This window comes from Vigna unguiculata, chromosome 9 (assembly GCF_037176805.1).
Source record: "Vigna unguiculata cultivar grain cowpea cultivar isolate G323 ecotype 2 chromosome 9, ASM3717680v1, whole genome shotgun sequence".
Lineage (NCBI taxonomy): Eukaryota > Viridiplantae > Streptophyta > Magnoliopsida > Fabales > Fabaceae > Vigna > Vigna unguiculata.
The window spans coordinates 6,274,502-6,300,455 of record NC_140800.1 but is presented as its reverse complement, the minus strand read 5'-3'; the positions used below and the strand labels follow the sequence as shown (position 1 = coordinate 6,300,455).

General features: G+C 30.7%; 2 protein-coding genes across 3 annotated transcripts; one reads left to right on the top strand and one right to left on the bottom strand.

Moving 5' to 3' along the window:
- Window positions 1-15,598: 15,598 nt before the first annotated feature.
- On the top strand, window positions 15,599-18,236 carry LOC114164682 (uncharacterized). Its single transcript, XM_028049428.2, has 3 exons — window positions 15,599-15,773; window positions 16,309-17,596; window positions 17,785-18,236. The coding sequence occupies exons 2-3, from the start codon at window positions 16,494-16,496 to the stop codon at window positions 17,942-17,944; spliced, it is 1,263 nt and encodes a 420-aa protein (XP_027905229.1). The 5' UTR covers window positions 15,599-15,773; window positions 16,309-16,493; the 3' UTR covers window positions 17,945-18,236.
- A 3,395-nt stretch (window positions 18,237-21,631) lies between these two features.
- Window positions 21,632-24,364, bottom strand: LOC114162863 (uncharacterized). Of its 2 annotated transcripts, none has more exons than XM_028046848.2 (4): window positions 24,037-24,364; window positions 23,882-23,934; window positions 23,448-23,760; window positions 21,632-22,231 (listed from the first exon to the last, which is right to left on the bottom strand). In XM_028046848.2, exons 2-4 carry the CDS (start codon window positions 23,885-23,887, stop codon window positions 21,825-21,827), a joined length of 726 nt encoding a protein of 241 aa, XP_027902649.1. In that variant the 5' UTR covers window positions 23,888-23,934; window positions 24,037-24,364; the 3' UTR covers window positions 21,632-21,824. The 2 variants fall into 2 exon arrangements, with proteins under 2 accessions (XP_027902649.1, XP_027902648.1); XM_028046847.2 differs by having other exon boundaries at window positions 24,095-24,363.
- Between the last annotated feature and the right edge of the window lie 1,590 nt (window positions 24,365-25,954).

The following is a 25,954-nucleotide window of genomic DNA, read 5'->3' as shown; positions in this document are numbered from 1 at the left end:
TCGGAGTTTAGCGATTTGGGGTTTCAAATGATTGTATTTCCAATTACTTTTCTGATTGGATACTGAGTGGTTCTGTTTCCTGTTTGAATGATGCATAATTTTCAGAAGTTTTGGATCTTATAATTTCATTAGTGAAATTAAACATGTGTTTGGATGAGTTTTCATAGCATGGATATTTATTTAAAAATTTTGGAATGTTATATCATTTAGAATGAGCAACTTGAAAAAATTGAAATTTTAGAAATTTATTAGATTATTTCAAAAAGTTTAAATTTTACAAATAAAAATGAAGAATTTGGAAGTTTTATATATTTTTTATTTTAAATATATGTTTATATTTATATTTTTTTTTTTGTCTATTCTTGAGTTGGGCTATAATTTACCCAACTTTGATAGGAAATTTGTCGGTTTGACTGAGCTTAAATTGTCATCAGTTCCTCCTCGTTTTTTTTTTTCTATTTTTTTTCATAGTCTTTTACAATTTTTTTGAATTTTCTTTCTCTTACTACAAATTCTTTTTTATCTTGTTATGAATTGTCCTGTCTTTTTTATAAGTTTTTTCATTTCTTATTTAAACTTTTTATTTCTCTCAAGAAAGTCAGATAAACATTTTTCTGATCCAAGCTTTGAAGTCGAGCCATTTTAATATTCTTGATTTTCTACCAATTTCAACGCCATATTATCTTTGTTTGCACCAACTTTTAACATATTCCGCAAACCTAGAATGATACAATTTATCGATATGAAATACAATTTTTCAATTCTTCTTTCATACACAAGATATGATTTAGGATCAATTTTATTTCCAAAAGTAAGAATTTGAGTTTTTTCACTCCACATGTCATCCATAGCGTAAAAGCACCGATTTCGATTTCGAAAAGCATAAACTTGAATCGAATTCCCGAAAACACTGATCGTCACATGCTCGTGCTTCACTAAATTGAACCAATGAATCGTTTTGACATCTGAATTCAATTGGACAAAATTTGAACGTTGAATCACCAAACTGCCTGATAATGAATGAAGGCAATGTTGAAAATCAATAGCATAAAATTGCTTGCAAACCATTTGGCAAATGTATTTGTAATTCAAGTGTTCAAGTGACGACAAGCATCATTTCCGATCATCGCCAGTGTACTGAAACTGTACTGAAGCCGCAAATGATTTCTCTACTGCGGCGCTTGCACTCTGTTTTGAATGAGTGAATCAAAGTTGCTCGAAAGAATTCCCGATCCGTGCTAGCTACCAGTGAATATCGAGTCCCGTGTCCGATACATGTCGGACACCGAAACTGGTAGGATACTTGTAGGACATATTATATCCAATTTGAAAAATATTTTTTTATCTTTGACATGATTTTAATGATTAAAATAAGGAACAAATATTATTTTATCACTACTTTTCGCATAATGGATATTAGATAGATAAATTGGATTCATTTTTGTGTTAGTTGACAATGTGTTAGTTGTCAGTTTCAAACTTAACATGTATATATACGATGTGTCCCGTGTCCTATGTTTTTTCAATTTAGGTGTATCTTCGCATCTATGTCATATCTGTACCCGTGTCCGTATTTGGGCAACATAGCTGGTAGCTGTAAAACTTTAATTATTGTTTCAATTTTGTTTGTGGCATCCATCAGAGTTTATTAATTATGGTGTAAGTAGTAGTTGCATTTAATGAATGTAGTTGAAGGGTCATGTCTAAAGGTCTATAAAAGGATCATATAATGTTCATTGTAAAATACAACAAGTCTCAATATATAGAGTGTTTATCTAGAAAGACTTGTTCATCAACAAATTGACATTAAAGGTTGAGAGCTTGAGGGTATGAGTGCTTTAGAGAGAGTGATTGAGAGTTTGATTGAGATGACCAACTTAACTAACAACATGTCCCTTCCTAAGTTATCAAAAGGCGTCAACTATGACAACTGGAGTATGTAGATGAAGTCCCTCCTTGGTTCTCAAGAAGTATGAGATGTGGTCGAAAATGGACACCAAAAACCAAAGGATATTGAATAATAGACGAATGCCAAGCTTGCTACATTGAGAATAATGCGAGTAAAGGACAAAACAACTTTGTACGTGTTATACCGAGCTATTGATGAGTTTGACTTTAAGAAGATAACAAATGTTGAATCTTCAAAAGAAGCATGAGATACTTGAGAAGGCATACAAAAGGATAATCGTATGAAGCAAGTAAGGCTTCAAACTCTTAAATGTGAGCTTGAAAGCATGGGATGAAAGAGGCAAAAGAGGTTGTTGAGTATGTCTCTCGTGTTGAGACCGTGGTGAATCGACTCAAAAGGAATGGAGAGGCGTTACCCACTTGCCAAGTGGTAGAGAAAATCTTAAGGTCGTTAATTAACAATATTATTTGTGCAATTGAGGAGTCGAAGGACTTGTTAATGCTCTCGATGGAACAACTTGTCGGGTCGCTTGAGGCGCATTAGCAACAAAGAAGAAAAAGGAAACATGAATCTCTCGATCAAGCAAAGGCAACCATAAAAGGAGAAGCTTAGAACACTCAAGACAAAGGACGATACAAGGGAGGTAGAGGAAGCAGTCGTGGTGGTAGAGGTAAATGAAATAGTTCACTCAAGAAAATTGGTGCGAGGTCAATGGAGAGAAGGACGGTCAAGCAACTTAGGCGTTGAGTGCTTCAAGTGTGGCAAGTATGACCATTATGCAAAGGAGTGCAAATCGATTAAATGCTATAGTTGTGGTAAGGTCGAACATTTCGCAAAAAGATTGTCGATCTGGAAATGAAAAAGAAGAGACAACCAATATCGTCAAAGAAGTTAAAGAAGAAGCGGTGTTGTTGATTATTGGATATAGCTCGGGAGCCAGGCACAAGAAAGTGGAGAATTCAACAAGAAGGTTGAGTCTCATAAGTCAACCAAGTAGCATGGAGAGGTCGTCAAGACGTGCAGATAGCTTGGAAAGCTTGGTAGAGAATGTGGAGAGCTCGATGGAGCATAAGGTCAGCCTAAAAAGCTCGGTGGAAAAGGTGAACCAGTTGGAAAACTCGATGGAGCAGGTAAGCAATTTAGATAACTCAGTATGGAGTGTGGAGTGTGGATAACTTGGATTTTGAAGAAGACGAATCTATTATTCAAAGGTTAGTGCTTGCAAAAGGCATTTTGCAACATAAAATTGAAAAGGAAGTTAGAGGTAATGCAGAGTTACATGCAAGCTTAGAGAGAATAAAATATTTTTTGCATAAGTTGCGCTTGGAACTTGAACAAGAAGTGTTAAGTTTGCAAGAGTTGTCGCAAGCCGAGAAGAATCTTAGAGTTGCACTAGAGGTGCAAAATGAGAAAAGGACTTGAAATGAATGATGAGTTTGGTATGTAGAAGATGTGCGAATTTTCTGATCTCTTAAAGAGAGCTCGACCTATTGAGAGAAACCCGGTTAATGACAAGTTGGTCATAAAGACAATAAAGAACCCAACAAAGAACAAGTCGGGCAAGATTATAAGTCAGCCAAAGCAAAGAACAAATCAGTCACCGAGAATGAAGAGATCAAGTCAGTCTCAATGAAAGAAAATCGACCATGAAGAAAGTAAAGAAGCCGACTATGAATGAAAGCAATAAGCATGATGTGGGCTGCACGTGGCTAAGTAGAGATGAAGGGAAGAAGGATGAAAGATAGAAGAAGTATTTAAGTTTATAGGGGGATTTTGTTGGATAAACTTAAATGTGGATTGTTGCATTTAATAGTGTTGGTAGAATAAAGTGTCTTAGGAAATTATAAAGGTCAGGAGTGCATTTAGTAATGATTGTGGCATGCATTAGAGTTTATTAATTATGGTGTAGGTAGTAGTTGCATTTAATGAATGTAGTTGAAGGACCATATCTAAGGACCTATAAAAGGACCATGTACTACTCATTGTAAAATACAATAAGTCTATATATAAAGAGTGTTTATCTAGAAAGACTTGTTTGTCAACACTGAATTCACCGCTTGCACATTCGATACAACATCAATTTTTCTACGCTGAATGAACCAGCTACCACAATTGGCACGTGAATTGAATCCCGACTCTACCACTGAAATCCAATTCAATTCTTCACCTCAAAGTAGTGCAATTGCAAAAGATGAAAGTGCTAACAATTCAAAAATCTATTGTGTTGCTTTTATTGATTTTGCATTGAACTAGAATGTTCATTGAACTCAAATCTTTTTTCCTCACACGAATTGAAACGGACCATAAAGCTACACGAAATAACCAGATGTGTCCAACACTTCATGTAAATTGTACCAAATGAATAATCTGAATTGAATAAAAGTTGCATTATATAATTCCAAATAATTTATATAAATGAAAATTTTGAAATGAAATCTACTTTTCAATTTGTTACATGAGTTTAAGATTTTTCATGAATTTTTTTGGACATTTTTAGCATATATATATATATATATATATATATATATATATATATATATATATATATATATATATATATATATATATATATATATATATATATATATATATATATATATATATATATATATATGAGAGAAAAACAAATTTTAGCGATAATTCAATGTTTTTTTAACATATATTATTCTAAATGAATTCAACTATAGCAATCACAACTAATGGATTACATAGATAAAAAATTGTTCTATATCACAAGAAGGTGAAGTCAACAAGTGAAAAGATAGATGCTAACATGCATAAAAGCAGAAATCATGAAGTTGTATCTTCACTTACTATCCTTGATATTTATAATGTTGTGTCAAAAGCTTTTAAGATTGAAGTAATGAATTATAGGGATTTATTATGAATCAAACTATCTACCAAAATAATAAAACCTTAACTAAATATTATGGAAAGTTGGTTGAGATTTTTAGAAAATTGGATCATCGTGACAAAGTAGTCATGAAGGACCTTGATTATGTGATATCATATATAAAATCAATTGAAACATTGAGAATACATATACTTATGGATATATTGATAATGATTTTGATCAAATTTGTGAAAAATACTAAGAAAGAAGTGACACCTAATTTAGAAGAGTACTATGTTTTGATCTTGAGAGAGATAACGTGAAAAAATCTTGAGAAAGAATTGACACCTTATTTATATTCATTTATTAATATTTATTTTAGGAACTTGCAGAGTTAAGAAATAAAAAATTGTATATGGTTGGAAACGGGTATTACTACCTCAATATAGGTTCCTAAAACAAACCACCCTCTACACAACTCCTTCTCTTTGATTTGCTCTTTCTACACACGTAATAGGGCCCAAACAAATATCAGAACATGATTCTTAGATTGCAAACAAATATAATACCATTTAGAAGGTAGAAAAACATAATGTAATCAAAAGAAGGCTACATGCAAGGTGGAAAATAGACTAATTTAAAGAAAAAAATCTTAGAAATAGAACTTACTCAAAAGAGGATACTGATCAATTCAAAATGTTCATGGGAACTTCAATTTCTACATGGTGCTATTTGATTTTCAAAATAGATGAAAATGGAAAATGTTTTTGGAGTAGAATGTAGAGGATGGAGGGGTTTAAGAAAGTGAAAGTTGGAGAAAGAAAATATGAGTACGATGCAATTTTGTTTTCTTTTCCTATCTCTCTTTAATTACTAAATACATTAAGCTATTAATATTTATTTTAGGAACTTGCTAAACTTAAAAAATTAAAAAGTTTATAGGGTTGGAAACAGGGGTTACAACTTTGAAAAAAAAAATATGATTTATACTTTCACAACTATGATGACAAAGAAGCAAGTAAAGAAATTAAAATGTTCTTAAAGTGGTAACTACAAGTGTACTCAGTATAATAATGAGGAACAACAATATTATGAAATCATAAATACCACGAGTGGTGTTATCACAATCGGACATCAAAGAAGACATATGTTTGCTACAACTACAGTGATAATGATTTCAACAATATAAGGTCTTAAGCACATCCATATTTTGAGTAATGCATGGATAATTGACATTGTTTGTTTTGATAATGTGACTTTTGATGCTAGACAAATTAAGATCTTAAACGTTCTTGAAAAATGTATTTTCATTGGAGAAGGAATTGTCTGTATTTCAAATAATTTGAATCTTGATATTATCATTATTGTTTCTTCTCTAAAATATAACACATTGTTAGTCTCTTAAATAACTAAAGCTCTCTTAAGTATTGTAATGTTTGGGTTAGACTTTTATGTTTCTAAAGATATTCAAACACGGAAATTTGAAGTGTACTCAAATGTCTTGGTTATGCTTCAATGTGGTTTATAATGTTTAATGAAGTTGAAAAGCGAATTTGGAGGAATATTTCATAAGTTTTGCAAAATGATTGAGACTTATACAAAGCACATTTTCATGTATTTCATAGTGACAATCGAATATGAAATCTGAACATTCACATTTTTTTAGTGTCCAAAGGAATTATTAATCACAAATCTTGTCCAAATACTCCCTAATAGAATAGGACGATGGAAAGAATTATCATCTATTAGAGGTGGACTGAGCTACACTGATTGAAACTCATTGCTACCCATATATTAGATAGAAACTCTCACATATGTAGTATACTTTATCAGTTGAATATTGTTTTGGTCTTTTGAGTAGAAAACACCTTTTCAACCATTTAAAAATGCAATAATATTGCTAAATTAACACACAAAGTTTTTTGTTGTGTGACTTTTGTTCACTTACACAATCATCAAATTGTCTCTTAGAGCTTGAAGGTGTGTGTGTTCATTGGCTATATTGATCACTAAAAAGTATATTGGTGCTATAACCCACAAACCAAACAAACATTTACTATCATAGATGTAGTTTTTCAAGAGACCTTAATATATTTTCCCTTGAGTCTGAAATTCTGGAGGATAATTATGATAATTTTTTCCACAAGAAGTTGATAATAAGTTGATATTAGATAACCAACAAAGTTATCAAGAAATAATAAGAGTTTGCAACAATCTGATGACCAAAACCACATAATGAGGAAGAATTTGAGCATTTCGAGATTGGAAGTTTGCATGTTGATTCTAACCATATAGCACACCAGTCGTCTATGCAACAACCTAATACAACAAAAAGAATTATGTCAATTTGTGTTACTAAAGGTATCCTTAAGCCTACTTATGATCCTAACCTCACCAGTAAGACCAAATAACTTATAAATAATTACATTTGTAATAAATGTCTACCTCAAATGTTGCATTTATAAGTCAATTTTCTAGAAAGATGAAACCTAATGCAAGTTCGTCCAATTTAGAAATAAACTTGATGCAAGTAGTGATTTGAAGGTGTTATGGTACTTTCCAATAATATTTCAGTTTAAAAAATTTGTACTATTAAAGAGGGTGCAAAAGACCTGACACAACATGCAAATGGTAGAAAATGTGACAAAATTCTTCACATCCAATTGATTCTCCACAATTTCCACAATGGAAGGGATTGATTAAACATTTTCAAATTTTGGTGCAAAGTGAAGAAGCTGGAGAATTACACTAGCTACAAAGAATCCCCATGTTAATTTAAGTAGTAAACATAGTTCATGACAAATTCAATCATTTATAACTCACCTCCTTGGTTGTGCATAAAGAAAAAATATATTATGTTGTCTATGATTATTTTAGGACCCAAGCAACTAGGAAATGAAATAGATGTGCATCTCCAATTATTGAGTAATAATTTAAAGATGTTGTAGGAAATAGTAGTGAGTGTCTTTAATGCATATTGCAAATATAATTTTAGATTGTGTGCAATGCTACTTTGCATAATAAATTATTTTCTAACATATGGTAAACAAATATTGTAGCTAATTTGAAACTACTTAACTATGGTTTGAGAAAGATATATCGTTATGTTGTTGTTCAGTCAAAAAAATTCAATTTTTTTGCTACAAAATATTTTTTTTACTAACCCATAATTAATGAATAATAAATTATTTAAATAAACAATATTATTATTTTTTGTTTGAGTGCTATCAAAAATTATAAAAGCAATTTCATTAATTTTATATTTAAATTTAAGGTTTAATTATTAATTTTATTTCATAATTTGTTGGTTTAGTTCATTTTGATCTTATTATTATTATTTTTTATTTAATTTGGTCCTATAATTTTTTAAAAGGTTCAATTTGGTCATTGCCGTTAAATTGATGTTAACACCGAATTTATACATGTCACATGTCATTTTGTGAATTTTTTTTTATTTTTTAATTTAAAAAAAAAATAAATTGTCATGTGACATTTCATAATTATACCATGTGTCAATTTGAGAATTTTCTTTTTAATTAAAAAAAAAACTATCATGTGGATTGTGTCACGGGTTTTATCATTTATATTTTTAAGCATTTACTTTTAAACATTTTTTATGACAACCACTTTTATATTTTTTTTAATAGACTTTTGTCATCTTATGACTCTAGTTGTGACAATCAAATTGACAAGTTTTATATAACGGTATTTATATTTTAAAAAAAATTATTAAAAATAATTTTATTCAATATATATCTATAACAATATATAAAGGAGATTCCCTTTTTGTGTCCATTTTTTAAAATACCGATTTTACCCTTTAAATATAACAATTTTTTAAATTTTTTAAAATTGACCATTACTTTTACAAAAATTTTATAAAATCAGATGTCTCTGCTTCTTCTTTATTTATTAATGGTTATTCTTTTATCTGTTCTGATATATTTCACTTTATTTTTAATAAATATAATTCTAATATATATATTAACTTAATAACATTATAATATCATGTATATTTAAAAAATACATACACACAGGCTGTGTTACGCTAGTATATATATATATATATATATATATATATATATATATATATATATATATATATATATATATATGATAATTTACATAGAGATTATTATATCTAAACCTAAAATTAATTTAATGAACGCTTTAAATTTTAAAAGTAATTTTTTATTTAAAAATATTATTTACTTGTTTAAAAGGGGTCATAATAATACGTTGGTATAATATATAACTATACTGAATAAAAATAATTATAACCTGAGAAGATAAATTAACCCAAATTTATTACATATTTGCCACGGTGAAATTTAAATAAGCTATTAAACTAATCAATGAATCTAATTCATATAATCATATAATAATTACTATAGACATTTCATGTTTGTAAGGCACAGTGGGTTAATTTATCTTCTCAGGTTATAATTATTTTTATTCAGTATAGTTATATATTATACCAACGTATTATTATGACCCCTTTTAAACAAGTAAATAATATTTTTAAATAAAAAATTACTTTTAAAATTTAAAGCGTTCATTAAATGAATCTAATTTCATGTTTTATTTTCTTTTTCATACATTTAAAATATCTATTCTCTTAATCAAGTTCAAAATATTCTAATTATGTTTTTCAAGTACCTATTACAATATAATACTTTTACACCGTTGTATAATACTTTTCTAGATACGGGTGATATAAAATTATTATTTAATCACTAAATTTGAGTTAAACTCTCATTATAAAAAGCGAAAATTTTTAACATAAATAATAATTTACATGACATTTAACTTATTTTTTATCCATTTTATTAATTAAAAAAGACTTAATTATTTGGAGGATTTCTACTCAATAAACATAAGGATAACAAAATAGTTCGGCCCGATTTGACTCATCTCACTCTTGATCCCTCAAAAACAGGTCAGATGAGTTGGTCTGTCACTACAAAACGGGTTGGATACTATAACCCGTCTTGTCTGAGAGTGGACTGGTAGGTTGGTTTGCCACTTTTTTTTTCTTAACTCGTCTTAAATTTTTGTTTATAAAATTTGTTTATATATATATATATATATATATATATATATATATATATATATATATAGTATAGAAATTTTACTTTTTTAATTATATTTTCATTTTTAAACATAAAAAATAAAATAAAAAAGGTCGGTGGGCCAAGGCAGGCTGACCTACCTTTGACCCACTAGTTGGCGAGCTAGGCAGGCTAGGCCACAACAGGTTGGCGGGTTGAAAACTCCAACCCGGCCTGCCCTTTTCTTGACGGGCTGGCAGGCCAGTTTGGCCCTCTTTGACATGACATGTGTCAATTTGGTTCTACCTTTTAAAAAAGTTTCAATTGCGTCCAAATTTTTAAAGAAATTACTCAATTAGGTCACGTGGCAACATAATGTTATGTGCCAATGCCCATGTCAAGTGTCATTTTCTTTATCTCAATTTAGTTCCTATATATGTCTTTTTGATTCAATTTAATTCATATTTATCTATTTATGTCCCTTTGATTCAATTTTGTCCAAAAAATTTTCAACTTAGAGCAATATTGTTATTTGTATAAATGTTATACTAATATCTTTTATTAAAAATGACTTTTTAACATATTATATTATTGTATATTATAAACTCATGTTTTGTTAATCATTACTTCTTCTTTTTTTTTCAAAATATAGAACAATATTGACTTTTCCAATTTGAGACCGAATTTATTATTTGCATGAATGTTATACTAATATTTTTATTAAAAATAACTTGTTAACAATTACATTATTATATATTATTAACCTATATTTTGTTAATAATTTCTTTTATCACTAAATTTTAATATTAATATCCGTACTTAATTTTGTAAAAATGTTTATACTTAATAAGTTTTAATCTTATAATAAACATTGATTATAAAACATATTTCAATTGTTAAAAAAATTGAAAAAACATTGAATTAAAAAAACATAAATAACAACTAAATTGAATAATATATATATATATATATATATATATATATATAACTAAATTAAAATCAAAATAATGATACTTGACATGACATTCATACATGACTTTGTCATGTGATACAAATATTATTACATGTCACATCATGAATTTGACTCGCACAATAACAAAATTTACTATAAAAAGATAAATTAAAAATAAAATAAAAAAATTAAAACAAACTACATATATTAATACATGGCAAATCATTAACAAGATTAATAATTTTTTTTATCCTTAAAAGAACCGAATGAGACAAATTTTAAAAATTAGATCGTAATTAAAACTTTTTAAAAAGAAAATTAAATTAACACACTCCTATTAAAATAGAACCAAGCGAGTAATTATAAGTATTATAATGATGATTCTACTGGTAGTTTTTTCTATAATTGTCTGTCAAATCTACAAAGATAAACCGTAAGAGCTCTTAAATCATTATTTAAAAGAAAAAATGATATATACAGTCATGATGATAGCGACCCAAGGTTTATGCTTGCACATCAAGTCAGGTTTTTAGTTTGACTTCAAAAATATTGAAATTTAGACCATCAAAATGCTTACTTTGAATTATGACTATATTTTCAATATTTCTTGCATGTGGAGAAATGTGCATGACGCATATTATGGTCTAAATATTAATTATATTCTTCATTTAGTATATTTATCAGAAAAAGAAAACATTAACTATTCTTCTTTATACTTCTTTAAGATGCTAAATAATTTTCTTTTCTTAAATATTTTCTTTCTCAAGAATATGTTCTAAAGACATATTAAATAGTAAAAGAGTCAGAGTTGTATTTTTGACATATTATTAGTAGGCGATAAGATTTTTACACACCACGAAATAATTATACATATGTTTTAATTTTTATAGTATTTTTTATAGTAATTTATATCTATATACATAATTAATTTATCAATTTTATCTTCTATTAATATGTCTCATTTTATTATTTTATCTTATAAATTTTGTAAATATTCTTTTAAACTCAATCAATTACTTTCAATAAAAAAAAATATAAATTTTATTATAAAGTCCAAATAAGTCATTTAAAATAGTTTAAAAAGAAATTAAGATTTTTTAAAATCAATCAATAAGAAATAACCCATTCAAAATTAATATCATAATACTTTAATCATGTTTTTTTTAATTTAAATTAGAGTATATCAAGTATGAGTATCTATGGGTACAAATATTATGATAGTTATATATGTCTCCTTAACATACGGGTATAAAAGATAAAGTACCGTTACCTGTGAGTATCCATTTATAATATCAATTTCTTATCTGTCGTGAATTTTATTCACGGATACTTGCGGGTAGGGATATTTTTGACATCAATATATAAAGATTTAAAAATTGTGAGACTCAATTATTTTAATATTAAAAAAATTATAGTATAAATAGTTTTGTTAAAAATGAGTTTTATTATTTTAAAACACATAATCTCTCTAGAAACTACTCTTAAAGAGTTATCTGACTTTTCTTTAGGAGTTCTCATCCTTTGTTTGTCTGCTTGAAGATCCAAGACTGTACGAGTGGTCATCGTGGCGAGCTCTTCAAACTTTTTCTATTCGTGTAAGTTGAGTTTCAACCATTTTTCTTCATCTATTTATGTTTTTAGTTGCAAGCATCTATATTTCTCTTACTACTTTATAGGAAATCTCATCATTTGTTCGTCTTACTACTCTCTAGTTGTGAGCTCTTTAATTTGGACTGATCAATTTCTCTGTTCAGTAAGTTGAGTTTCATCCTTTTTTCTTGATCTATTTTTGTTTTTTGTTGCATGTGATCTTACTTCCTCTTGGACACGCCTTTTTAATCATCAATAGGAATCTTTATTGATCAATGGTTCTAATGATGTGCCCTGATCGTGATTATGTTGTCCCTGTTGGAAAACTGACGAACATAAAACAAAAAAGCACTTCTTGAGGCGTGTAGATTCACTGTCCCCAAGTGTGAATACATAGCCACTAGTGGATTTTGTCTCATCTGAATCAGAAATTCAGTTAACATCATTGTACCCTTCTAGTACAACGGAAAATCCACTATATTCAATGGCATAATCCATTGAACCTCTTAAGTATCTCATAGGTCTTGAGAGTGCATCTCAAGATTCATAATTAAAATATTAAGTGTATCTTCTCAGTCTACCTATTGCACAAGCAATACATGGTATAGGAAGCCTCATCAAAAGCAGTGAGCTCCCAATTATCTGGGAATACTAAGGTTGAGAAAAATGAATTCTTCTCTATTTTTCCTTAATTTAGAATTAGTATCATAAGGGATATCAAATCACAATTTATACTATCTCCCTTCCTTATGATTCTAGCTTCTAAAATCACATTGGCTTCACCTAGAATCAACTCATATTTCAAAATTAGATTCTAAAAACTAGTTGTAGAGACTATCTCAGTGTATATATCAATCATTAGCATATCATATACACATATATAATGGCACCTTCTTTATAAATATTAAATATCATTAGGTGAAAAGTCATCACAAATAATTATTTTCTTTTCCTTTGAAAATAAAGATTAAATTCACTTTTTTTTCCAAATAATTGAGTAAAATTACCTGCACCTCCACATTCATAAATATTTAAGATTGGAAAATGAGCAAACACATGATTGTGCTCGTCCTTAATTGTAGGTAGGGAGTACACAAACTCATGTATACCTGAAAAAAAAAATTTCTTCTCTCCAAAGTCCATATCGTCAGCCTTTAAGTCCTTAAGATTGTTGGAAAACTGACAAACCAAAAACAAAAAAGCACTTTCTGAGGCGTGTAGATTCACTGTCCTTAAATACTTATCCATAGTGTGTTGTGCAAGTCTCCCAAGATACAACAAGAACTTCTCAGATTGTCCCGAGGATCTCATAACTAGCAAGAAAATACTCGTCGTTATAAAGAAAGTAATCCAGGACAACAAAAGAAAATAAAGAAGAGAGAAAAGAGCCAAGAGAATTGAGAAGGTGTGTTTTAGGAGAGCATTAGACCACCTATTTATAGGTGTGAATGAGGGATGGTAATGGGTTAAAATCCCATGGCTCGTGATGAATATCCTGTAATAGCTCAACAACAATCATATTGTTGTAAATACCAAATCGAAACTACTCTAGCTATAATGGCCAAAATGCAACTGCATATTTTACAATAAACAGATTTTACAACAGTCCCTAGGTATAGATACAACATCCAATAGTCTGAAGAGAATTTGGTGTTCTTAGAGCTATGTGGGTTTGTTGAGCCGCTTTGTTAACTAAGGGAAGCTAGTCGTCACCTGTGTGCGTGAGTTTGATAAAATTGATGTTTTGCATGTTTGTGATTGATTTATTTTGATTCTAAAATTGAGTTGTTACAATGAATCTGTTTGGTGTGTATGAGTGATGTATTTTGGATGTTTGATCTCATGTTGAGTGTTGTTGTTTGATTTTTTGTTAATTAGGAGAATTTAGAATCTAAGCCATTGATCAAATTTTATACAAACTCCAATGTTTTAAAACTGCTTTGAACCAATACCCTACAAGAGAGAAGTATCAATTTGAGTAGTGGAACAGGTTCAAATTCCCCCAGATCATAAAATTTCATATGTTGTCAACTGGTGTAGCACTAAGCGGGTAGCATGGAGCCGTTGAACATTAGTTGTGTGTTGTAAGTCTAGGAGCATTTTAGCGCCAGACCGCTGAGTACTAGCAAGTGACATTGAGCCTCAATTTTTGCACAAGGTTTGGCATTGAGTGCCAAAAACTGTTGAGTGCTAGATGTCATATTTTGCATGGTTCTCTTGTTTGACTGTTTTTGGACATCCTTTGATTGATGCTAACCATATTTTATGTCTTTTATTATTGTAAATTTGAGGAAGATGTTTTGAGCATGTATGATGATGGTGTTGAAGGAATTTCAAGAAGAAATTATGTTTGGTAGTAATTATGGAATTCAATAACATATTATCATGAACTCTAATAACATATCTTTTCAGAGTAAAAGAATTTTATATTATTTTTAAGATAAAATAATTTAACAAATGATTTTTTTTTCATTAGATCGCCTCTAATTGTGTTTATTATTCTTTCTATTTTAAAATTATGAAATAATAAAGAGACTATACATCAAGAAAGAATGAGTGAATAAGTTAAAATCTCTCTTAATATTATTAAGTAATTATTTTTTAACAAATAATTTTTAAATTACATAACAATAAACTTTGGAAAAAATATTGATAGTTAAGCGAAAAGAACACACTGTATTTTCCTATAAGGAAAGTAAATAATAATATATTTAATCTACGTATTTGAAGTCAACATCTGTTCCAAGAAAGTTTGTTAGAATAAACTCTAACTTAGCTATAATACCATGTTAGAAGTGGGTTTAAAGTCTAACTCAACCTCACAAAATCAGCTTGTAAGATGAGAATTGCACTCACTTATATATTATGAATTGACCTTATCTCTAGTCGATGTGAAACTTCCAACAACGTCTTAATCCATTTAATTTTACATTATGAAGTGGTTCTTTTTATTTATATAAAGAAAAACAATTAGAAAGTACTCTTATATTTAATTATATATTGACGTATAATAAATTTGTTTATTTTGAAATGTGAAAATCCTTGCGTACTTAATTTAATAAAATTTGAAAAACTAATCTAATAAAAGTTAGTGTGATAAAAATGATTAAATATTTGTATTATAACTTGGATTTTTTACCCTCATTTTTTTAAAATCACCATTGCAGCAGAAGTTTGTGAGTTGATGAAAATACCAGAGATTGAAACGGCTAAACTTGTGCAACGCCTTCTCCTTTATTTAACCCTTTCTTGTTGCATCTTCTCTCTCTTCCTCCCTATACTCACTTTCTTCTAACTTTTACACCTTCTTTCTGGATTTCCTGCACATTTGTTTCAGATAATGGGACTGCTTATTACCATGCCATCTGCGGCCTAGTAATAAACAGCAGGATCACGCACTTTCACCATTTCACCACATCGTAAATGTCCCGTTTCTGGGTACTTTTCTATTCAATCTTTTCAATACCATTTTCTCTTTCAAAATCCTTTCTTTTAATTCCTATTACAACCTGTGTTCAATTGGGTTATTTCATTGCCATTTTTTTCATCCTTTAGTACATTTTCTATTTCTACATGATATGTAATGAGTTGCTTTTCATAGATATTGGGTATGTTGAAATTGCTTGAACAATCATCTTCAATAAAATAAATCCTTGTAAAAATTAAAAAAAGTGAAGATTTGCGATTTTGTGCATGCAATGCAAGGCATCTAACACCTCTGTTATCTTACATATTATGGGGTGCTAGCAACATTCAATTAAGCCACATTGCATGTGTGAATCTGGTTCTTCAACATTCAAGGATGAGGTTACTTGTGTGTGCTTTGTAGTTGAGTTGAAACAAAACCTTGTATTTGAGATTCTGGTTTTACAGAACATACAGACTCTTAAAGACTTTGATATTGTTCTGTGATGGAATCTGTAAAACCTTGAATGAAGTGCTGATTAGAGAACTGGTTCTTCTACAAATTCAGGTGCAAGAAAACAATTTAACAAAGAAAAGAAACAAGTATCATCCACTTCACCCTTTTCATCAGAGTTGTTGTTATCACAAGATCACTTTGACTTTATGCCAAATGCAACAACCACTGCGACGAGCCGCATAATCCACTAGCTGCAACATCTCCTAAAGGTGACCAAATTGCACAACACACATTCAATGGCAGAACAGGGAAATAGAAGTCCAATTAACCCCCACTTGGAGCCTAACCCTTTCGTTGAAGCTCATCCATATCCAATGTCAAGTAACACATCCTCATCTTCACCATCACAAAACCCCTTCTTATTCGCGAGTGATGCCACCAACACTAACAATGTTGGTCCATATGCATATCAAGAAAGAGGTAGTGTTAATGGACTTCCGGGTGAATCATCACCAGGGAATCCCTTCCATGTGCCAACAAGTTCAAGTGAAGGTCTTCACACACTTCCATCACCAGAGCGAGGTCATTGGAGCATGCCTAGTAGCGAAGCAAGGCCTTTTAACACACATGGTGAAACACTTGATCCCTTTCCAGGCCAAGTATTAGACCCCTTCTTCTCATTAGAATCAGCACAAAACCAACAACGAGCTAGTGCTTCTACCATCTCAATGAGTGAACAGCATGACCCCTTTTCAGTTACAAATGAAAGACATTCCTATTCTGCAAACTCTGCCACGAAATCACCTCAAAATAAGTTCGCTATCGAAACATGTGATGCTGATATCCCAATCAGTTCTTTTCCCAACCATGGACAACGACCTAGTGACGGTTTGTCTGGCTTCAGCAATGGCTCAGAAAAACAAAGTCCTCAGATACAGGTAATGGAGCGTCCAGAGAGTCCTTTAAATTCTTCGGATTATAGTTTTCCATCTCATGTGTTTGATAGACACAAGTCAAACACCCAATGGAGCAGTGCCTCTAATGAATCATTGTTCAGCATTCAAATGGGGAACACGAGTTTCTCAAGTGACATAGGTTGGATTACTAAATCTGGCGAAATGGACACATCTGCTTCACCGTTTCATGGCAACCAGGCCCCACTCCCACTCCCACCAGCAACAAAATTCACTGATATCAGCCATAGCACTGCCAAACAACATGAAGGTTCAAAAGTGACCGAACAAAAAGCTGCCGAGACAATGAGAGAGGTTATAATGGAAAGCAGCATAAAAAGAAGTAGCCTAGGTAACCCGGAATCGCATTATCCTGATATGCATTGTGATTCTGGCACTCATTGTCGTCATTCAGATGGCAGCACCATATCCTTTGCGTTCAATGTGTAAGCTCTCACCGTTTCTTCTTTTGTACGTAAATATCTATAGTTATTAGTAAGTATCGGACTTTAAACTTAACTCAACCGTACAAAACCGGCTTATTTCACTTACTTGTTGTGTGTAGTGTGTTGTTTTAACTCAATGCTATGCTTTTAAAGAAAAAAATACCGAACTTTTCCTTTGTGATGTGAAGATTTACTGATGGAGACAAAGGTCATTCACCAAAGCATGAAGAGGAGAAGAAAAAGCAGCAGAGCACTACCGAAGCAACAACAGATGCAGTTCAGGCCCCCAAGCAAGCGCCAAATGCTCCTCAGAACAAATCGTGGCTATCTTGCTTCCCATGCTGTTGATTAGAACGCGTTAGGTCCCCATCTCCATCATAGTGTCTCTTGGCTTCTGCCAAAATTATTTTGTTGTCTCTGTCACCTTTACAGTTTAGTATCACTCACATGCACTACAGGGTAGCTCTAACTGGTTAGTTCTTATTCTACTTTTTTCCATTGCTAAACCTGTACCTCAAGTTCGGAGACCAGTCACAAAATTTCTGGTTAACAATGTACCATAATAGGTTAGTTTGATAGCACTGTTGGTAGATAAATGAATCATCAGGAAAAGTGAAGGGGCCCGGGATTCCTCAGCAAATTCTTTTGAGATGGCACACTAAAACACATGCACACAAAGTTTCTGTGACATGTTAACATTAACATCAGTTTGGTTTTGCTAATATTCCATTGTCATTTGGCACTTTTAAGGATGTTGTCACGTATCTAAAGGTCTCTCACAGCGGTAATTGAAAAAGGAGGACCAGTTCATAAGTGTTAATGCAATATAAGTTTTGAGGAAATCCATTGAGATATAATTATTTGGATTGTTGTTTTGATTATTTGTGGCTTTGTTTGATGCTTGGGGGTTAAAACACAGAAATGAGTTTTATGTGAAAATTTCATTTTTGACAAGATTTGTTTTGGAAGATTTAGTTGGCATTCTTCAGGTCCCAGTATCTTAGAAGTTTCAGAGTTTAGAGGGATTAATCACCATCACCCGGCTTCAAAATCCAAGTTCTGTATTTTTCCATGTATATGCAGACAGGAACCAAAGTTCTCTAGTTTCCTACATTGAAAGAAAAAACTATATCATATTAGCTATTTTCGAATTTTCTTTGCTATTTGAAAAGCTTGTGTAATAATATCATTAGTTTTTAGTAAACGAGTTGGTTTTAGCATGTTGTGGTTGTTTAAACGCTAGTATAAGTAATTTTTTGAAGCACCAGTTACTAAGATTTTATTTTTATTTTATTCTTAAAGTATGAGGAAAGTTGTACTTATCTTTCCTAAATTAATGTTAAGTTCATACTCTTCCTTTTAGTTTTCTAAGTGATTTTAATTAAAACACATTTATATCTCTGTTCATCTTTAAATTAACATTCCTCTGTCTCGTGTTTTTAATAAATGATATTCACTTCTTTTATATTTCTAATAGAGTGAAACTCATTTTCATTATTTTATTTAAATTATCATATTAATTAAAATTTAATAAAAACTATGATAATTAAAAAAAATAATGTTTTAAAATATAAAACTTAAAGATAATAATAAGTCCTCCTAAGTTTCAGCGTACAAGTTTTAGTATATTCAATGAGTCTCTAAAGTCAACTTATGTGTTTCAAGTCTAAGTAGACATAGTCTATCATTTGCGAGATGTTTTGTGAAGAACTTAAAAAAACATTCAAGAAACATACAAAGTGTTGCCAAACCGAAGTCAATATCTCTCTTAGTAATTAAAAGTATTTCTAATTGAATATAGTTTTCCTGAATTTATTAAAGAGTAGAGAAAGTCATGCTTGATGTAAAGTTTATGCTTTTAATCGATTAAAACAAACTTAATTGGTTAAAACAATATTAAAAATAACTATCCATGGTTTGAATCTATTACAGCGAAATTTTAATCTTACAATCACTAAATCTTGAACTTTTGGCGATTGTAATGGATTAAATTACCGTTTTAATTTATTAAAACAAAAAGATTTCATATTGAAGTGACAACAAAATAATTATAAAGCTTTGAGTTTTAAGTGATTTGAATCAATTAAATCATTTTATTAATCGATTAAAATGTTCTTCCTTATTATTCTAGCAAATCTAAGAACATTTTAACATATTAAATTTGAAGCTTCATTCTTTTTTTCTATCCTCTTAGAAGTTTCATTCTCCTTTGTCACTTGGATACTTTGCATAGGTTCAAACACATTGAAATTTTTGATCTTATACTCTCACCTTTAATTTTTCATTGTTAACATAATTTATTATCCTCGTTGTCTTCAAAAAGGTCCATTAAAAATATAAGGAATTTATGTCTTCCTAATGTCTATGACTACAAAATCAATTGGAAATCAGAATTCACATCCTTTTGCCATACCTTGTGTTTGGATGAAACATTTCAACAATGCTGAGAAATTGAAATGTATTGTATTTGAATTGCTTGTAATTAAATTCTCTTCATTTTCTAAATAACTTGTTTGGATAAAGAAATTAAAATATCTTACATTTCAATTTCTTGTTTGGATAAAATAATTGAATTTCTTATGAGATAAAATTTCATTTTATCAATATTTATTTTAGGCTTAATTATGTTTTAAGTTCATGATAAATTTGGAAATAGGTCGGTCGGGTCGTTGGGTATGCCCGACACGTCTAGGTCGTTAGGCCCGCCCGACACCTCTAGGTCATCTGGCCCACCAAACCCGTGTGAGTTGTCGGGCTCGCCCGTCGTGCTTGGGCCATCGAACTCACTAACTTGTCTTGGTTGTCAGGTCAGTTCAACCTGTCTTTAGCTTCGAGCCCACCCAGCTCGTTTGGGTCGTCAATCCTATTTGGACCGTCAGATCCGCCTGACCTGTTTATGTCGTAGGGCCAGTCTGGCCCATTAGGGTTATTGGGTCAGCCTAACACATCTTGATCATCGGGCCTACTTGGGTAGTGCGTGTTTTCGGGCTTGACCAACCTGTTTGAGTTATCAAGCCCGCTAGACCCATATGTGTCATCGAGTCACCCCGTCTGTCCAGATCATCGGGCTCGCCTGATCCGTCTGGGTCGTCGAGCCCGCCTAATCCGTCTGGGTCTTCGGGGTCGGTCGACCCGTCTGTAGTGCAAAACATGTTTAAGTTGAAGTAATACTAATAAAATTTTAAACTGAAGTTATCTAGTATAGCACAACTTTAATTTACATAGAAAACGACTTTAGTATAAAGTATTTTAAAAGTTGAAATCGTATTAAAATGACATAATTTTAGTTCAAAACATTTTAAATTGAAATCATATTAATTTGACATGATTTACCCACTTTTGTAATTATACCCCTTTCAATAATTTTTCTAAACAGTTGTACTTGATGATGCTTTTGCCCCTTTATGGAGTTTCTAATCTTTTCGTAATGTTCAAGTGACTAATCTTTCCCTTATATTTTACTAGTGGTTCTGTTTAACTTATCCATATAGGACCTAAGGGACTCGTAGTCTCCTAGGAGTGCTCTTTAGTTTATGGAAGATACAAAAATCTCGAGAAGAAAATGTTTATTATCCTTTCTTTGACTGCAACAAGAAACTAAACTCTTTGTAAGTGATCCATTCCTTTCTTTTTTTCATTCCTTTGCCATCAATATTTTTTTCCTTTTCTTTCTTTGAAGAACATATATTTATATACAATCATTTCCATTTCCTTTTCTTTTATTGATGAAATATTTCTTAAAAAAGAAAATATACCCTAGAGTTACAATAAACCAATATAAAAGTTAAAATGTTTCTCGTTATAGTCTATTATACTTATATTAATTTTGACTATCTTTCACAAAGTATCTGTAAAAATCATTTTAAAACCCTTCTTCATCTAGCAGATAATCACTGAATATCTTTGAAAACATTGTTAAGCTTTATCCCGAATCTCCAATTCCTAATGTAATTATTTCCTTTTAACCCTTTTTCTTATCATCCCATTCCTATGTTTCTTTCCTCTCCAGGAATCAGAGAATAAAGTGATAAGCAGTGGAGAAAATTTTGGCCTAAATCATAGAATTCCCTTGTCTTTACCTCGTATGACAGAGGTTAACAAAAGTACACACAACCTTTGATGAAATTTCCTTTGAACCAGGAGGCCACATTTGTTCAATAATCAAATCATGGAAACTAAACTACTCAAAAGACAGTTTCTTTGCTCCACTTCCCTCTGCATTCAAACTCTAAAATGAGTTAGAAAAAACAGTGATATGCTTCATGGGATTGGCCACTTCCTTGCCCCCAGCATGCTTCACAAACTCAGCTGGAGTGAGGAAACTACCATGGCAGACACAAACAATGCACACTTGACCAGTTCTGTACTTGTAGAGAAACCCTTCTATTCTCTTCCCATCAGGGCCATCTCCAGTTGCACTCACACTTGGCATCTGTCTCAGGATCTCCATTACATCACCCTTCAGGCTGCAGTAGTTCCCAACTTTATGCCTTTTCGCCTCATTCTCCACCTTAGTCTCACCATGCCTAGCTGAAATTTTCTTGGTCATGGTCTTCTTGGAAACCATGGAATTCTTGTCTTTCACAGTTGAAGTTTGGATTTTTAAAGCAACTCCTTTGTCTGAATGTCTCAGACCTATATATGGAATGTTGTATCAGAAAACTGTTAGTGTGTCTTTTGGGATGGAAAAATCATACAAGAAAGGTTCAGTTTTTCAGATTAGCAAGATCAGATGAAAATATACTGAAGTGTTTTGCATTATATATTCAAAAAGATAGCTACACCATACTTGCAAATGAATCAGACAGAGGTATATCTCAGCATTATGGTTGGAATCATGATATCAGTTAATGCACTAAAGAAAAACCTTAACAACTCACATGTCTTTTTTCCTCTAAAATGGTTTTCTATGGAAAGAATATGGTAGTTTGGGACCTTTTGTTGCATTAAGAGGAAAACTTTCTACAAAACACCCATCATGTAACATGAGAACAGTACAGAAATAATGAACAGAAGAAAGAACCCATCCCAAATTATGATTTTTTTTTTTTTTACTGTGCTTTGATGCATCTATCTATCTTTGAAAACTGTAATGTCATAAATGTTAAGTCCAGTGTCAATCATTACAGATAAAACAAATGAAAGAGAAGTAAGTATGAACTAGTATAAGACTGGCTACACACATGCAGCATCTATTAGTATATAGAAAGAAAGTAAATGAACCACTTTTTCCGAAGACAGAAATAATAGTCTTTAGTACTTCAAAATTGATTCAGAACTAAAATGAAACAGCTTGAACAAAAGTTATAGTCCAGAGGAATGCACACAGCAAAACCAATTTCTATATGTAAATGGACTTCTGGATCTGGAGTATGGTGTGGCATTATGTGTGGCAAATCAACTATGCATTCACTAGTCCGACAATGAATAACAATGTAATTTATACAAGATTAATTTATCAGTGATACTGAAAATTCATTTTTTACAGAGTAAAACATAAAACTCTTCAAGAACAAATACATTGCCTTCAGAAACCTAGGTGGATTATTTGGCATAGGGAACTAAGAATCAATGGAGAAAAGCAAATTGGCACACACAAAAAGGGAAGAAGGGGAGGGGGTATAGTCCTCAAAACCAAAGGGTTTCTTGTTCTTATAATGATTTAACTGCACAACAAACAAAACATCATTGTATTCTAAGATGCCAATGCAATCACCAGAAACACTAGTTAGTAAATTAAAAAGGACATAAGAATACACAGTTAGAAACCACTATAACATGCAGGTATTGAGTGAAAGAAACCATAATGGTGAAAAATAGAGGTCATCCATGAGTGAAAGAAAGTGATTACCATGAAGCTGCGAAGGCTGAGAAGGAATTGGGAGTGGCTTGAGTTGGGGAAGTGATGAGGGTGAATTGGCATTGACAGCAGAAGCAGCCACCAAGGCAAACACTTGAGGTGAGAGTAAGGTCACGCTCCTCTGCTTCTCTTCTGGCAATGAACAAGATCTGCCAAGATATGGGCCCCACTGGACCCCACTTGCCTCACCCTCCACTGATGATGACCTTGCCAACCTTCTTTCTTCTGCATTCTCACCGCAAGGAGAAAGCTTCAGAGTGAGGTCTATTTTCTTGGACGTGTATGATTTCTCATTGTAACACCTCTGCACCCAAAAAGAACAAAAATTTGAACGAATCTCACAGTCTAACAGGCTCCTGGTTGCATGGTGTCAAATAAAAATTAAGAAAAACCTCATCTTGATCAACATTTTCTTTGTTTTTTACCTCCATTGAAACAGAGAAGAAAGAGAAAACCCCTCAACGGAACAGGTTTCTTTCTGAAAGAAAACATATGCATGAACACGTTAGACACAACAGTACAATCGGGTGGTCCACTAGGAAAGAAAAAACGCAAATTTACAAAATGCAAAGAGCTGTACTAAAATTTGATGAGGAAAGAACTGAGAGAAGAAAACAAATGGGGGCAGGGTGGCATACAGTGTCTGTTATGTTATGCAGGTGATTTTAAAGAAGGAAGAGAATGGAAGAAAGAGAAGAAAAAGTGTGAGAGGAAGAATCTGAGGGAGAGAGTATGAGAAAGAAAAGAGGTTGAGTTGAGAGAGAGAAGAAAGAGAAGAGAAGAGAAGGAGAGAAAGTTATTTTGATGTTGTTGTTGATGTTTAATGTTAATGTGGTTGAATGTTCATGGATGTATTCATGGGTGTAGTTCGTGAACTATGAGGAAATGAGGAAGCATTTGAAAAGTTCCACGTGGTAATCAGTGGAGAGAGAGGTTGGTTCATGTCTACGGTTACAGTACACTTGCGCCTCGTCTCTCTGCGATTTGCAGACACCACCCTCCTTCGACAGCTTTCTTTCCCGTGCCACGTAATTTTCACACTAAATTTAGGTTAAATCAATGATATTTTTACATTCAAATTTATTTTACATCCATTTACATTATATTTACCGGTAAAACCGTTGTTAAAGGTGATGTTGCATATTTGTTTCTGTATTTTTTAAGTTTTAAAAATTACATTAATATTATTTTAAAAATTATACCAGTTTAAAAAAATATTAATATAATGATTATTATTAAAAAGTTAATTAATAATATTATAAAGATAAATTTATAGTTATGAAATTTATATACAAATAAGAATATTTCTTATATATACACACTACGTTTGTATAGGTGTTGTCGCACATGTGTGTACACATTTTTCAAATATGAATGATAATATGTTAATAGGTGATAATAGTGTAATGTTATTAAATTAATATATAAAATAAATTTATATTTATTAAAAATAAAGTAAAATGAATAGAAAATTTAATTGTTGATAAATAAATAAAAGAAAAAAGATAAACAATTTTATAGAAAATAAGTAAAAATAATCATTAATTTTAAAAAATTTAATAAATAATTATATTATAAAGGGTAAAATTGGTATTATAAAATGTAGACACAAAAGAGAGAATCTTCTTTATATATTGTTATAGATATAAATATACTTATAGATTATTTTTTATTTTCTTTTATAATCTTTTTATGACTATTTTATTTTAACATCAAATTTTTTTTATTTGGTTAATAACGCCAACTTATTCCTTTAAATAAGTCATTTAATTTTTAATTTTAATAAAATTTTATTTTGATTGAATATTTTCTTGACATTTGTTAAGTTACAAATTATGAGTTTTAGGTAGCACATCTTTAATCGAGGAGGAGTTCAAATTTCAATTAAAATACTTAAATCAATTTGATAAGCAACTATTAATCTCATGAAAGTAATATGTATTTAGAGTAAAAATAAAAAATTAAAATTACTATAAAACAAAATTAAGTTGAATTGATGTGAATTCTTTATATATAAGTTAGTCTATTAATTAGATAATTAATTTATTTTTAATTATATTTTGACCACCCTTGAAATTAGTTGTACTTTCTTAGATAATTTATCAAATTGGGATTGTGTGAAGTGTCATGTATGAATTTGTTTTATAAAATATTCTTTAACATCAACATCTATCTCAAAAGATCAAAAGTACCAGATAGAGATATCACACAGTGGATCAAATGTAATATTGATGCAGCAAAAAGTGGATTGAGATATCAAAAATAGATGGAAATTTTATTTCAATAAGATTAGAGATACATTTTGTAATTACACAAGGAATAAACAAATATACAACTAAATAGATTTACCCCTATTATAATTGATGTTGAAGTGGGGTTTATTTCTCTTGTTGACTTTCTTTATATAGTGTTGATTTTTGAAAAAACAAATTACACTGACTTTTTTTCAGAATTCAATTTTTCTTAATATAATTTTACTGTATATTAAACTTATAAAT